This window comes from Xenopus laevis, chromosome 8S (assembly GCF_017654675.1).
Source record: "Xenopus laevis strain J_2021 chromosome 8S, Xenopus_laevis_v10.1, whole genome shotgun sequence".
NCBI lineage: Eukaryota > Metazoa > Chordata > Amphibia > Anura > Pipidae > Xenopus > Xenopus laevis.
This window is the reverse complement of record NC_054386.1, coordinates 20,169,700-20,185,010: the sequence shown is the minus strand read 5'-3', so window position 1 is coordinate 20,185,010 and position 15,311 is coordinate 20,169,700. Positions and strand designations below refer to the sequence as shown.

General features: G+C 39.2%; 1 protein-coding gene and 1 pseudogene across 2 annotated transcripts in view; one reads left to right on the top strand and one right to left on the bottom strand.

The window, feature by feature from the left end:
* Positions 1–4,287, top strand: part of ppp4r4.S (protein phosphatase 4, regulatory subunit 4 S homeolog) — a 71,574-nt gene extending 67,287 nt beyond the window's left edge. For both annotated transcript variants that reach the window (XM_018232404.2, XM_018232403.2), the window contains exons 24-25: positions 1,913–2,057; positions 3,360–4,287. In XM_018232404.2, coding sequence (XP_018087893.1) covers positions 1,913–2,057; positions 3,360–3,384 — 170 coding nt within the window. In that variant the 3' untranslated portion in view covers positions 3,385–4,287. The remainder of the gene's footprint in view (positions 1–1,912; positions 2,058–3,359) is intronic.
* Positions 4,288–8,506: 4,219 nt separating this feature from the next.
* LOC108700631 lies at positions 8,507–13,381 on the bottom strand (annotated as a pseudogene).
* Between the last annotated feature and the right edge of the window lie 1,930 nt (positions 13,382–15,311).

Sequence of the window (15,311 nt, the reverse complement as noted above, 5' to 3'; positions counted from 1 at the left end):
CCCCCGACTTGAATATCATGGAAAATCTATGGGATGATTTGAAGCAGTCTGTCCATGCTCTGCAGCCATCAAATTTAACTGAACTGGACAGATTTTGTATAGATGAATGGTCAAAAATACCACCATCCAGAATCCAGACACTCATCAAAAACTATAGGAGGCGCCTACAGGCTGTTACATCAATACTGAGCCTCCTTTTGGAAATGTAATATATCTGTTGGGGTGCCCACATTGATGCACCTGTCTAATTTTGTTATAATGCATATTATATATTTTCTGTTAATCCAATAAACTTTGTCACTGCTGAAATACTACTGTTACTGTTTCCATGTTATATATTAAAAGGAAGTTGCTACTTTGAAAGCTCCGCCAATGATAAACAAAACTTCAAAGAATTAAGAGGGGTTCCCAAACTTTTTCATTTGATTGTAGTAAGTTAGGTTGAAAAAAGACACCCGTCCATCAAGTTCAACCTTTTAGGTCTATATATAACCTGCCTAACTGATAGTTGATCCAGAGGAAGGCAAAAAACCCATTTGATTTTGAAGCCTCTCCAATTTGCCTCAGAGGGGGATAAAAGTCCTTCCTGACTTCCAAAATGGCAATCGGACTAGTCCCTGGATCAACTTGTACTATGAGCTATCTCCCATAACCCTGTATTCCTTCCCTTGCTAAAAAGCTATCCAACCCCTTCTTAAAGCTATCTAATGTATCAGCCTGTACCACTGATTCAGGGAAAGAATTCCACATCTTCACAGCTCTCACTGTAAGAAACACCTTTCCAAATGTTTAATCTGAACCTTTTTTCTTCTAATCGGAATGGGTGACCTTGCGTCAGCTGGAAAGACCTACTAGTAAATAAAGCATTTGAGAGATTATTATATGATGTATTATTTCTACATAGTTATCATATCACCCCTTAAACGCCTCTTCTCCATAGTGAACAACCCCAACTTGGCCAGTCTTTCCTCATAGCTGAGATTTTCCATACCTTTTACCAGCTTAGTTGCCCTTCTCTGGACCCTCTCTAATTCAGTAATGTCCTGTTTGAGCACTGGAGAACAAAACTCTCGATGGGGCCTAGGTGGTTATCTAGAATACAGGAGAGGTATTCCGGGAATATTTCTTTTAGTCTGGTTTCTGAATGGAGCATAGGTTGCAAGTCTCTGGCTATTTGTCTAATAATGTTCAGTTGTAGATTGTCAGTGTTGGACAGGCCCACTGGGATACCAGGAAAACTCCCGGTTGGACAAGGTGTCAGTAGGCCCTCCTGCTTCTAACTATTTGGCCTATTTCATCGCCATTCCTTATTTCCTTAACAAAGAGGGTAAATAACTGGAATTATAGATTATAGTATGTAAAGACTAGGGGAATAGAGGTTGAGTGAGGAGAGAAAGAAAATAGAACTGAAATGTAATGACAATAGGCACCCTGTTGTTTTCTGTCCTTTCTTTGTATGTTAGTCCTGGATCATTGCTGCTATTGAGAAGCTGAAACTTTGGGCTGGCGCAATAAGTTCAGTATATAAAATATGGCATTTTTAGCCATATTCATTTTTAGGATTTAGTTCTCCTTTAAGGTTAAATTTGATAGTGGGGTCGAACTGGTTAAATCTTTGGTGGAATGCCAATAGCTCTTTTTTGATGATGCACATATTATAAGTGTGTAATCTACGTACCATAAATAGGTCAAGGGCTTCATGTTGCAGGAGGCCAGGACATTTTCCTGTAACTGAGCAATACAGATTGGCAGACTGAGGTGCCACTACGCATTCCACCAAAGATTGTTCCAAATGTTCAGTAAACTATCCACTCATGAATTGCACTGATAAATGCTGTATAAATGGAGCACAGTTTTATGAACACCATTGCGTCACATTTTGCCTATGACATTCTACCTTTTCCCCTTTCAGATGATTCAATTAAAAGTCGTACAAGCCATGCTGGTGGGTCGGTCACCTTCACTAACACTACAATATCTGCTCCACGGAACTCTGCGTCATCAATTGAGCAGAAGTCAAATGGCAGTAAAGATTCTCAGTCCCGAAAGCTAAGCTTGTAAGTTTTTAACTATTGATTTTACTTGATAATGTTTTCTGTACAACCTTTGAATTATATACACGGGTGTAAAGAGCTGTTCTACGTCTGAGTGAATACTCTGTGCTTGGTACAGTATTTTACGTTGTATACGTTGAAGACAGAGTATCTGTTCATTTTCAGTTAGGGATGTGGGATCTAGTTCAGATTCTCCTTCACTATCTCGTTTTGTTTGCTAGGAAGCAGGCCATATTCGATTTTCATTTTATAACAAAAAGAATGTACAGAAATATACAGATATGCATTTTTGAGTGTTTTCTTTTTAATTATTTTAGAGGCAGATAACTAAGAGTTTGGCTGCGCAGCCAGTTATAGTAATGCGTCGATAGTCAGTGTAGAAACTACCAAAGACCAGTAAAAAGTGAAAAGAAAGGAGAAACGGTACTTCTTTGTTAGAGACTTACAGCCTGTTGTCTATATGTGACACAATGTGAAACACTAAGGGGCAAATTCACTAAACGCCGAAGCACCTAATGCTAGCGTGAATGCGCCAGCGTAGCGCATTTTCGTTAATTCGCGAATTCACTAACAGACGCTGGTGTAAATTCGCTAGTGTTACTTTGCACGCTTACGCCTGGCGAATTAGCGCAACCGATGTCACTACGCAAATTCACTGACGCATGAATTATTCTGAACGCTACCTTTTACGCCAGACTTCCTTCGCCACCTCAGACCAGGCGAAGTGCAATAGAGTAGATAGGGATTGCTTCAAAAAAAAGTTAAAAATGTTTCTAAGTCCCAAAAACGCTGGCGTTTTTTCATTTTTTATGGGTGATAGGCTGAAAAAGATCGAAATTTTTTTTGGGGGTACCCTCCTTCCTCCCTACATTTCCTAACTCATGGCACCTTAACTATACAGTGGGCACATTGCTAGCGTAACTTTGCTTTGCTTGGCGAATTAATGCTAGCGCAACTTCGCAACCTTACGCTTCCCCTGAGCGCAACTTCGGATTTTAGTGAATTTGTGTAGCGCTGGCGAAAATACGCCTGGCGAAGCACGGCGAAGCGGACACTGGCGCAAAAACGAATGTTAGTGAATGTCCCACTAAGAGGTATACTGATACCTAGTTAATCTGACCGTTTAGGATATAATAAATGACTGTTGAAAATAAGTGAATCATGAATGACAATCAGGCCACTGAAGTTGGTTTAAAAAAGAAGGTCTGTGTGTCATATATTGTAATCTGCAGTGCTGCGAGTCAGCTGTAATGTGTCAACTGTAATTTTTCTCTTTTCTTTCTCTTTTTTTTTTTTTTTTTAAAGAAAAAGCAGAAAATCAAAAGCATAATTGTTTGGCAGGTAACAAAGGAAACCAAAGAAATGTCGTACCCACAACTGCTACAACAACAGCCAGTGCTAGCGCTCAATGGAAAGATGAGCTGTGCTAAACAATATCCTTGCTGATCTTTTTTTGGAAGGAGAAAATTGCTTGCGAATAGTGTATTTGCTTGTGAGGATGGCTATACTAAGTGAGCAATGGTAATCCAAAATGCAGCCTCTTGTTACGGGTGCCTCATTATCGTGTATGCATTCTTTATCTCAAAGCCAATAGGTGGGCCTCTAGCTTGGACATTCCTTCTTCTTGCTACAGCAAAACTATAGAAGCATTTCCTTAGCAGAGGTTTTCCTGTACTTCAACTATTAGGAACATTGGGAACACAGGCCATCGATCAGAAGCACAAAGGCAACCGAAAACATACCGTGACGTCTAAGTGCAAATATCTTTTCTACAAATCATTCCCCTTTATCACCAAACAATTATTTTGTATATACATTATTTAATATTTTGGAGTATTTCAGATAGTATTTTCTCTTTATCTAGTGGTTAAATATACTGAATATAGTTTTATCTGTTCTTAATACAAATGACTGTACCATGCTTTAGCTATGTCCATTACAATTGCTTGTATTAATACATTTCCTGGTTCAAAGAACATAGTTTACCTGGAAATACAAATCTATACAAAACATGAAGCTATTGTCAGCTTCCATCTTTGCAGTCAAACCAGAATAGGTTTATTCATATGAAAGAAGTATTTTTATTTTCCACTGTATTAAGATTCTGCGGAAAAAGTCAGTCCAGTCTCTGAATGTTGCTCTTGCTTTTTGCAAAGTGAAAAATAAAGCACTGGTTTGCTGAATACTTAGGACAGCACAATGCATGATTCCAAATAAAACACACATTAATACAGCTTTTAGTTATGAATCATTCGTAAATAATTACTAAAAAAGCATTTTCTTGTCTTAAAGTGGACCTGTCACTCAGACACAAAAAGCTGTAAAATAGAATTCAAATTGCATTTTTTATTTAAAGGGATACTGTCATGGGAAAAAAAAATTTTTTCAAAATGAATCAGTTAATAGTGCTGGTCCAGCAGAATTCTGCACTGAAATCTATTTCTCAAAAGAGCAAACAGATTTTTTTATATTCAATTTTGAAATCTGACATGGGGCTAGACATTTTGTCAATTTCCCAGCTGCCCCAAGTCATGTGACTTGTGCCCGCACTTTAGGAGAGAAATGCTTTCTGGCAGGCTGCTGTTTTTCCTTCTCAATGTGTCTCAGTGGGATATGGGTTTTTACTATTAAGTGTTGTACTTAGAGCTACCAGGCAGCTGTTATCTTGTGTTAGGGAGCTGCTATCTGGTTAGCTTCCCATTGTTCTTTTATTTGGCTGCTGGGGGGGAAAAGAGAGGGGGTGATATCACTCCAACTTGCAGTACAGCAGTAAAGAGTGATTGAAGTTTATCAGAGCACAAGTCACATGACTTGGGGCAGCTGGGAAATTGACAAAATGTCTAGCCCATCTCAGCTGTCAATCAAGTATCGTCTGCCCCTCCTCTATGTCCTGGGCATAGAGGCGGGGCAGACAATTAATTTCACTTTCCATTTAGTTGTTCCTAGGAATAGCTGCTCTCCCCACATTACCCCTGTTCTCTTCACTGTTTAATTGTGTAGCCAGGACATGGGGATGGACATCAGGTCCCCCATTCTGGTGCATAAACAAGATTCTGAGATGATACAAGGCTTGTCTTAATAACAGTGTCCACAAAACGGCTCCTGCCTGCTTGCTATAATTATGAATTCCCGGACTGGAGGAAACAAGATTCAAATAATTTATATAGTGTAATTAAAGTTAATTTTGCTTGACTGATGTGATAAAATAGGATTATGAATAATTTTTTTGGGTGACAGGTCCCCTTTAATCAAAGGCATCCTCTTAAATCATGGGGTTGACAACACAGTTAAAACATGTATGTATTTAAAACATGGCACTATAAAATGGGCATGTTACGTTACCCTCAAATGTATCTGCACAGTGGAAACCTATGCTGGCTTATCTGTAAGGGCTGTGAGAAAACCTACAAAGTTCTCCTTGTTCCCCAGCGTTTGGTTCAGAGCTGCCTATACCTGGATTTGATAGGGCACATCAATCATTAAAAATGGGTTAGATTTCACCATTTGATAAAAATCCCATAGGAATGACTAGAAAGTGAGTTTTTTGCAATGAGCTCTAGCCTCACATATTAATAAAGCTGCCCCCTAGTGTAAAATTATGTCTGTGCCTGATTTTATAGGCTCACATTCATTGCATCAATTGGTTTAGGCCTCAGTAAGAACCCGCAAACTACTAGAACCTTCGGGGGGGGGGGGGCAGGTGGAAGCTCAAGGATTCCTTTTTGTTAATAGTTGCAGTGTGCGTGATTCACAACAGGAGGTAATAGTACACATTCACAACTATGCCAAAAAGCAAGGAGCAGCAGTGATATTTATTCAGAGTGGCAGTTGTGACAATGCCCGATCAGCTCTTAACGTTCCCATGAATTAATGCTGAAATAAAGCATTCCTTTGAAACAAATGTACCATACAAAAGTCGTTCTTAAAAACGGTCATCTGTCAGTATTAACGTTATACTGTACATATACTTTTTTATTTTGTTTGCACATGTATATGTTTATGTGGAAACTATTCCAGTACTTGCTGCTTTCTCTGTGAGTTTATCCATTGCATAAAATGGTGTTGTATAGTCGGCTCATTTAGATAACTGCAGAAGGCTTAGTGGGCTTTACCATGCAGCAACATTTGTATTAGGCTTCTCTTACAAGTGGAAATAACCTTGTTTAACTGTAACGTATGGTTTCCCAAACCCAGGACAACCCAAAAGTCCTGGTCTTGGATCACATTTGTGCCAATATGAGCCGGCTTTGGGAGGAGCCCCCCCTCTACTCAGATGCCGCTAGGACTTAACGTGAGAGCACCAAGGGGGCAGCTCTGGGCAGGCAAGGGAACCGTAACTTATTCAGTAAGAATGGGAAAAGAGAGTGCTGATGTGGAACAGGCTAGGACAGTACCAGTCAGACAATGCAGCACAGAATCAGTAGTGTAGTCAGGATAAGTTAAAAGGAAACCGCTGCTTTTTACAGCACAAATCATCCGACCGAGTGCAGGAGTGTCTCAGCGTCCCACGCTGTGCAAAGTATAAAGGAGAAAACAGCAGAGTTCCGTGCACCGGACACTTGATTTTTAAACAAGCAGTCCTTTATACTGTGTAGTCAGGATAAAACCAAGTCAGAAGAGTGGTCAAACAGGCAAGGGTCTGTTCAGGCAGTGATACAGCAAAAGGTAAAACCAGGAAAAGGTCAGGAATGGAAGATCAGACAGGAATCACACCCAGGAACTACGTTGGGCAATGAGTCAGTGCAGTGTAGGGGGTTTTATAGCCAGACTAATGGCTTACACAGATCACCTGTGGCCAGATTGGCAACAGGTGAAAGAAGCCATGCTTACTGCAGTTACAAAGCATAGCCACAGGAGTGAACCAGGACCTTACCTGTCCGCTCACATGGAGCAGCGGCAACGCAGACAGCACAGGAGCATCAGCTCCCGGCTCAACTCCAGGCAGGTTATCACATTAACATGGCACAAATGTTGCATACAGCTGTTGTTTTTAAAATCAAGAACTAAAAAAAGAATTTCCCTTTACCTACGAGTAATTCATGAGCATTTAATGAATAGTTTGCACGGAAGGGACATGGCAGGCTATGCCCATATACAAACAATCTGCTTGTAGCACTTACACATAGCGCATTTAGGAAGCACAAACATCAACATCTAAAGGTGGGTGGCTCTACCTCTGCGTGGTATGTACACTTATAAATGAGCCCTCTTGTCTCATTTAAAGCATATATTCTGTGTACAGATATGGTATGGATTTTTCACAGATAGTGTAGGAAAAGAAGTATTACAACGTGTTTAATATTTTTCACATTACTTGGATACAGTGGTCTCACTTTGCTCCAAAAGTTTGCGTTTTCAAGTAAATACATTTAAACTTATGCCTGCAAGTCATACATCCTTTACCTTTCTAGTTTGCTTAATGCCTGCATTTGAGATTGTGTACATGTGGGCCTTCACCATGCTATTTTCATGATCTCTGCCCCGCCATTACTTGTACAGTATAGTAGCAGCATTAACTTGAAGGAAAGAGATCTCATTTCTATTTTCATGTGAGGTGGCGGCTAGGCACTATTTTTCTGAAACGTGGTTAATGAAAAGCTCCAATAAAAAACAATATACATTTTCATAAGGTCGCAGCAGCCTTATGGGCAGATTTATCAAAGGTCGAATTGAAAATTTGAATTTTTAAATTCAAATTTCGAGTTTATTGTAGTGTAATTCAACTAGGGAATAGTCCAAATCCGATTTGAATTTAAAAAAAATAGAATTTTGAAATTCATCACGTACTGTCCCTGTAAGAATTCAAATTTGACTAATCACCATATAAAACCTGCTGAATTGGTGTTTTAGCCTATGGGGGGACCTCCTACAATCAATTTGGAGTCGTTTCGTGGACTTGAAAAAAAATTCGATCCTATTCACCGTTTTTAAAAAAATTTCTTTATTTTTTTTTAAAATAAATTTCAATTGGTCGTTTGTTTTTTTTTGAATTTCGAGTTGATGGGAGTTTTTAGAAACTCCTATAAACTCGAAATTCGACCCTTGATCCAGGACTTCAAACTTGTCACAGGGGGTCACCATCTTGGAAAGTGTCTGTGACACTCACATTCTCAGTGGGCTCTGAGCAGCTGTTGAGAAGCTAAGCTTAGGGGTCGTCACTAATTATCAAATGAGGTTTGTCTGTAATATAAGCTGATGCTACAGGGCTGATTATTACATTCTGATGCTAGTTGCACTGGTTTCTATGCTGCCATGTAGTAATTATCTATGTTAATTAATAATCAGCCTTATATTGTGACATTTCTATTCTATATGTACTGTATATTGTGAGTGGCTCCCTAAGATCAGTAAGTGACAGCAGCAAAGAGCATGTGCAGTGAATCAGTAGAAAAGGTGGGGAGCTACTGGGGCATCTTTGGAGACACAGATCTTTACTGCTGAAGGGCTGTGGTTGCCTTGGGCTGGTACAGAAGCCCAAAACATAATGTACAACATTTCTAGCTACTTCTTTAGTTAAGTTTTAATTCGCCTTTAAAGAGCACGGAATGTAACTAAGTCCGTAACTTACTTTGGATAATTTCAAACGGCTGTCTTCTGAAATCCCAGAGAAATCTGCCGAATCAGTGAAAATAATTCCCATTCCCATGTCAGTGAGGAGGTCTTTCAGTTGGAGAGAGGAGCTGATTGAAAACTTGGGCAAGTAAAGTTCAAAGAATCTGAGATACAGAGGAAATGGGGTTAAATGGCATATATGGTACTTGTATGAACTTATAGATGTGACTGAGCATCAGAAGTAGGGATGCACCGAATCCAGGATTCGGCCTTTTTCAGCAGGATTCGGATTCGGCCGAATCCTTCTGCCCGGGCAAACCAAATCCGAATCCTAATTTGTATATGCAAATTAGGGGCGGGAGGGAAATTGTGTGACTTTTTGTCAGAAAACAAGGAAGTAAAAAATGGTTTCCCCTTCCCACCTCAAATTTGCATATGCAAATTAGGGTTTGGATTCGGTTCGCGAAGGATTCGGGGGTTCAGCCGAATCCAAAAAAGTGGATTCGGTGCATCCCTAATCAGAAGCCTGGCAGCCCATTGTAATTAGCAGATATTAGTAGATAAACGTTTGAGGCTAAATACAAACTAGACTGTAACACAAACCTGAACAAAACCTGCAATTTCTATTTTCTGTCTTCAAGGTTATAACTCATACTTGTGTTTTTTCTCTGCTACGTAGACCTCTGTCAACTGCTATTATGGTTTGGCAAACAAGAGAATCTATGGCCTGTTTCTCATTAGTAAATGTTCAACAATGCGTTTTTACCTCTCTGTCCCTGATTTTTATTTCTTGCTCAAAATCATATCTGTCGTTCTTGTGGATGAGCCCAGGAATGAAGGGTTCTCAACATTTCTTTTCTTATGTCATAGATAACTGCTAAGCCTCTGTCAAATAACATATGACTAATTAAAGTTACACTGACAAGTTCTACACGTTACTGTGTTTTGCAGAAAAAGGTAACAGGTAGTAGAAATCCAGAAGCAATTGATTTGAACTTATGTGTAATGGCAAAAGACCTTAGACTTTAGACCAACATTGTAAAGAATCAGCCTCAGCAGATTGCGGTTCAGAAATACTGACCTGGATATCTAATGTTGCAGATCTGCAGCAAGACATGGGCCAAATATAGGCACTGCTATTTTACTCTATTGCAATGTGCATTTAAAATAATTAGTTAATACTTTTTTTTTTCCAGGGCCTTGGTTACCTGTTCTACATGTACACAGTTGTGCACAGACAATGTATATGTTTGATGTTTAAAGCTGACACCAGGGTCGGACTGGGCCGGCGGGACTCCGGGAAAAAACCCAGTGGGCCCTGGCTCCTGAATTTCTTCGCAGGTCTTCTGCCTCAGGGCCCCCCTCCAGACCCTGAGGGCTACTGCCTCAGGGCCTCTCGGTCGGCACCTGTGCCACCACGCGTGTGTGCAAGTGCGCAATCACGCATGCTCGTCAGCACAGCTTTTTGCCTCGACCAAACAGGGTGGGTTGCAGGACGGGAGGCAGTGAGGCAGCAGCCCTCAGAATCTGGAGGTGGGGCCCTGAGGCAGAAGCCCCGGGCCCCCAGTCCGACCCTGGCTAATAAAAAAGGCACTAAGTTTGCCCAGGTGTAGCAACCCACAGCAACCAGTAAGATGTTTGCTTTTATACAGGAGAACAGAAAGTATTACTTACTGATTGGTTGCTATGGTTTACTGCACCTGGGAAAATTACATAAACCCATTTATTAGAAGATCTGGAGGGCATTAACAGAAAGACAAAGGGCAAATTAACTAAAGAGCGAAGCACATGTTTTTTAACAAAAATTCACCAAAATGACAATTTGAAGGGACATCGGCAATTTACTAAAAGACGAAGAAGACAATTCGCCAGTGAAACAGCTCAGCGCAAGGATGGTTACATTTTTGACCAGGCGAACAATTGTTAATCTGCAAATTTATCAAAGTATGAATTTAATAAATTGTTAACCTTTTCGCCAGGTTCTGGCTGGCGAATTGATAAGATGAAGCTACATAACATTATAATGGCTTGGATGATTTCTTGGACAGACATAATATCAAAGGCTATTGTGATACTAAACTCTATAGTTAGTATAGATATGGGCTAACATGTCATACTGCTCCGACATCTGCCAATCCTACCTATAACCCCAAAATGCCATATTTTGTATTTTTTTACCAAATAAAAAAAAAAAGCAAAAAACATAATTTCAGTGAACTCGTTTTGGCATTTGCTATAAATCCTCTATAGCCCAAGGTCATATAGTTCCACATAGTTTTCAATGAGCACTCTGATAAGATTACTGAACCCAGAGGTAGTATATCTTGTCTAGTAGTCATGCTACACTAGGGGGCAGATCTATCAAAGGTCGAAGTGAAATTTGAATTTAAAAAATTTGAATTTCGAACTAATTTTTGTGTACTTTGACTAGGGAATAGTCCAAATTTGATTTGAATTTGAAAAAAATTTGAAAATTCAAATTTTGAATTTAAATCTTTAAAAATTTAGCTTAGACCATTCACAATCTAAAACCTGCCAAATTGCTATTTTAGCCTATGGGGGACCTCCTAGAACCTATTTAGAGTCAACTGGTGGGGGCAGATTTAAATATGGTCGAATATCGAGGGTTAATTAACCCTCGATATTCGACTGCCGAATGTAAATCCTTTGACTTCGAATATCGAAGTCGAAGAATTTACCACACATAGTTAGTTCGAACGATTAAATCCTTTGAATCGATCGATTCGAAGGATTTTAATCCATCGATCGAACGATTTTTCTTCGACCAAAAAATTGTTAAAAAAGCCTATGGGGACCTTTCCTGGACAAATTCGATACTCAAAAGTCCACCAAACTACTCCAAATTGATTGTAGAAGGTCCCCCATAGGCTTAAACACCAATTCGGCAGGTTTTAGATGGCGAATAGTCAAATAAGAACCGTGCATGATAAATTTCAGAATTCTAATTTCGATTTTTTTTTTTTTAAACTCTAATCGAATTTGGACTATTCCCTAGTTTAATTACACTACAATAAACTCAAAATCTGCCCCTTAATGTATGGAGATCCAGATTAGAGAAAGATCCCTTATGGGGAAAACCCAAATCATTCTGGATGTTAGATCCTATACCTCTATATCAGTAATTAATTTATTCCTTTCTCTTAACAGATGGTTAAATCTTCCCCTTGTGTTTCTTCTGCTTTTATACATGTGTTTAATTTTTAAATGTGTTTACGTTCCTTTTTTATTTTTCGTGGTTTTGTTCTGCAGCTCACAGTTTTGAATTTTCAAGGGCTACCTGGTTGTTGAGGGTCTCCTTATCAACTAAGTAGCAGTTTGGAAATGATAATGAGATATTGATAGGGAAGACCTGACAACTAACCAACAAAAATTTTGAATTGGAATTCCAGAGACGTGAAGATTGGGACCTGTACCTTGTCTTATTCATCTCACTTTTCCTTGTACTCGTATCCAATTATACAAGAATACTGATGGGTGAATTTGTCCCGATTCGCCACAAAATTTGTGAAACTGGCGAAGAATTTGCTAAAAGCACATTTTGCCGCCGCCATCAATTCATTGGCATCAAAATTGACTCTGGCAACAATTGATGCTCATTAACGTCAAGGGCCATCTGTTTAATTGCCGCCGACGTCGGAATTACTTTGACGCTGGTGAATTTTCGCTGCAACTTCGCAAATTATTTCTGAAATTCACCGCGAATTTGCACCTGCCGGATAAATTCCCCCATCACTATACAAGATGAAAACTGCTGACCATGCACAGTTATCAACCTGCAGAACACCTTTACTGTGTGGATCACAACATGTTTCAGGATACCTCCCTTTTGGATTCATTTGATAAAGGGAGACATCCCGAAACATGTTGTGATCCACTCAATAAAGTTAATATCCATGCATTGTCAGCAGTTTTCATCTTTAAGTTTAAAAACAATGCAGAATAAGTAATAAAGGCCAGCTAAAAACATTCACAGAATCGGCCCATATAGAACATACTAACTACTTATTTAAAACTGAACATTAATATGCAGCTGGAGAACTGAGGCAGTAATAGTAAACCTTCTGTGTTTCTGGTTATTATTTTGGTTTGGGAACCAGTTCACTAACCTTTAAAGAGTATGTAGTTGATCAGAAGCAGCTTTGTTGACTCAAGTCTTTGACCAGCTCCTGTATCTTCCCATCTGTTTTATTACTTACATAGTCATTGATCTGCTTCTCAGCCTCTGCTGGGTTCTTGAAATGAGAGGAGAAGATGTTTGCATGGTAATGATGTTCTATTTCTTGAACAAAACTGTCTAGGATTTTCAGTGAATCTTCTACAAAGACCGCATTCCCAATGTTGACTTGCAGATCACTCTTTGGTCTATTTAAGACCTGCAGAATGTGTTCAAATGCTTCATGCATATCTTCTTCTGGGACCTGTGTTTGGTTTAAGCTTAGACCATTTAAGATCTGTTGGTGAGATTCAGATTTAGCTCCCAGCAGAAGCATAGAAAATGCTGTTAAAATGCTAATAGGAGAGAAAACTAGGTTTTTCGGTGTGGATTTTTCTTCTGCTTGTGTTTCAGTAACAAGGTGTTTATAAAGATTCAGTGCAAAATCTATATTTGTTGACCCTATTGCTTCTTGGGCTTTTGCAATTTTGTCTTCACCATGGCTATTAGCATGTGCTTGATGTGAATCATCATGAGAGGCCTCACTGCGCGATGCAAATATACAGGTAATAAAGAACACAAGGTAAGGAAGACGTCCCATCTCTTCTCACTTGTGATTCACCTGCTGAATAAATAACAAAGATTATCAATATACAATATATGATGTATCTATCTATTCAAAGGTAGACATATTCCACTAATCAATATTTTCATTAAGAATTTGAATGTCATAAATACAGTGATGTTTATAAAGGAAAAGTGCATTGCGAGAAAAAGGAAAATATAAATAATATTTTTGGTTATTTTTATAGTCGTTTAGTGATGTCTACGCAGCAAATGAACAGATGTTTATAAAGAGTGGTACTTGCCCTAAATCTCAATGGAGAAGGAGGCAGACACCACCACAAAGTCCAAATTTATATTAATATTTTCTGCTTGAAACTCCAATCAAATTCACTCTGGGGTTTTAAGCTTATTTATTATTACATTTTCCCATAAATTTTCTTTGCAGGAAAAAATATGTTTTTTTCCGGATTTTTTCATCCGATTGAATTCCACAAATTTTTTGGAATTTTCCCCCAAAAAACTCGGGGTATTGCAGGAAACCCAGCGCACATAAAAAAATCATTGGGACTTTTCCCATTGACTTATATACAACCTCGACAGTTCTGAGATGCCAGATTTTCAGATTCCGATTCCATTCTCTGGGTTTAATGAATTCTGAAAAATCTTGATTTTTTTAAAAGTCTGATTTTATAAAAAAAAAAAAATCTCGAATTTTTCATGATTTTTGCATTCAGAGTTTAGTAAATAACCCCCCATGTCTGTGTAGGAAGGGTAATATGGGATAGGCGATTGTGAATGTTGGAAAAGTCTCTTTTCTTATAGCACAAAATCTATAGTTTTTTAATGCTGCCCAACAGATAATTACATTAAAAAAATGATTCCATCACTTTTTTTAAAATTAATTCCATATATAAACAATTATGTACATTCTGTGGCGGATGTATCAAGGTTCGAATTTCGAGGGGTTAAATCCCTCGAAATTCGACTGGAGAATAGAATTGAATAGGGAATTCGGGCGAATTTACGCGCTGGCGAATAGTCGAATGGGCGAATATTCACCCGGCGAATAGTCGAGCGATCGAATATTAGATCGATCGAATGCCTTTTTATTCGATCAAAAACTTTCCCATAGGCTTTTAAAGCAATTTGGTAGGTTTAATCTGGCGAAGTAGGCAGTCAAATAATTTTTAAAAGAGACAGTACTTCGACTATCAAATGGGCGAATAGTCGCAGCGTTTTTTCGCTCAATCTATTCTAATCATTCTACTTAGGCGAATTTACGCCAATTCGATAGTCGAGGAGCACAAAAAACTCCTCGAAATTCGAGTTTTTTTCCCTCTATTCATTCACCCGAATTATTTCCCAACCATAAATGCTAACATAAAAGTAGATTATTTAGGGAGAAGAAGCTTACTATTATAAAGCTGACCAAACATTTTTTGAAATTCAGTGTTGAAAATCTATTTACTTAATCGAATTACCCAATGTTACCTTTGCCTGTTTGTAAATTATTTACTTGGATTTCTGCAGTTCTTTATCCCTTTGCAATCTGAAGGCTCATGTATGCAATGGGTCATCTACAGCAACAGTCTCCAACCTTTTTTGGTCCAGGGACCGGTGTAGAGCCAAATGTTTTTGCAAGGACTGGGGGAGGGGGTCGGGGGTTGGGAGGGGGTTGGAAGGAGTCAGGAGGGGGTTGGGAGGGGGTCGAAGGGGTCAGGAGGGGTCGGCGTCCAATTTGGCGCACCAGCGTCCAAATCCGCATGCCGTGTTAATTGTCCCCTAGGCTCGGCGGCACAGTTCAGTGGTTGGGGACCCCTGATCAACAGGATGAGGGCACCATAATATGTAGCGATTAATATGTGGCCTTTAGTATGTACTCTCCTTTGACTAAACCTTCAGGGGTCCCCGAACTTTTTTTACCCGTGAGCCACAAAGGTAAAAAAAAGTTGGGGAGCAACATG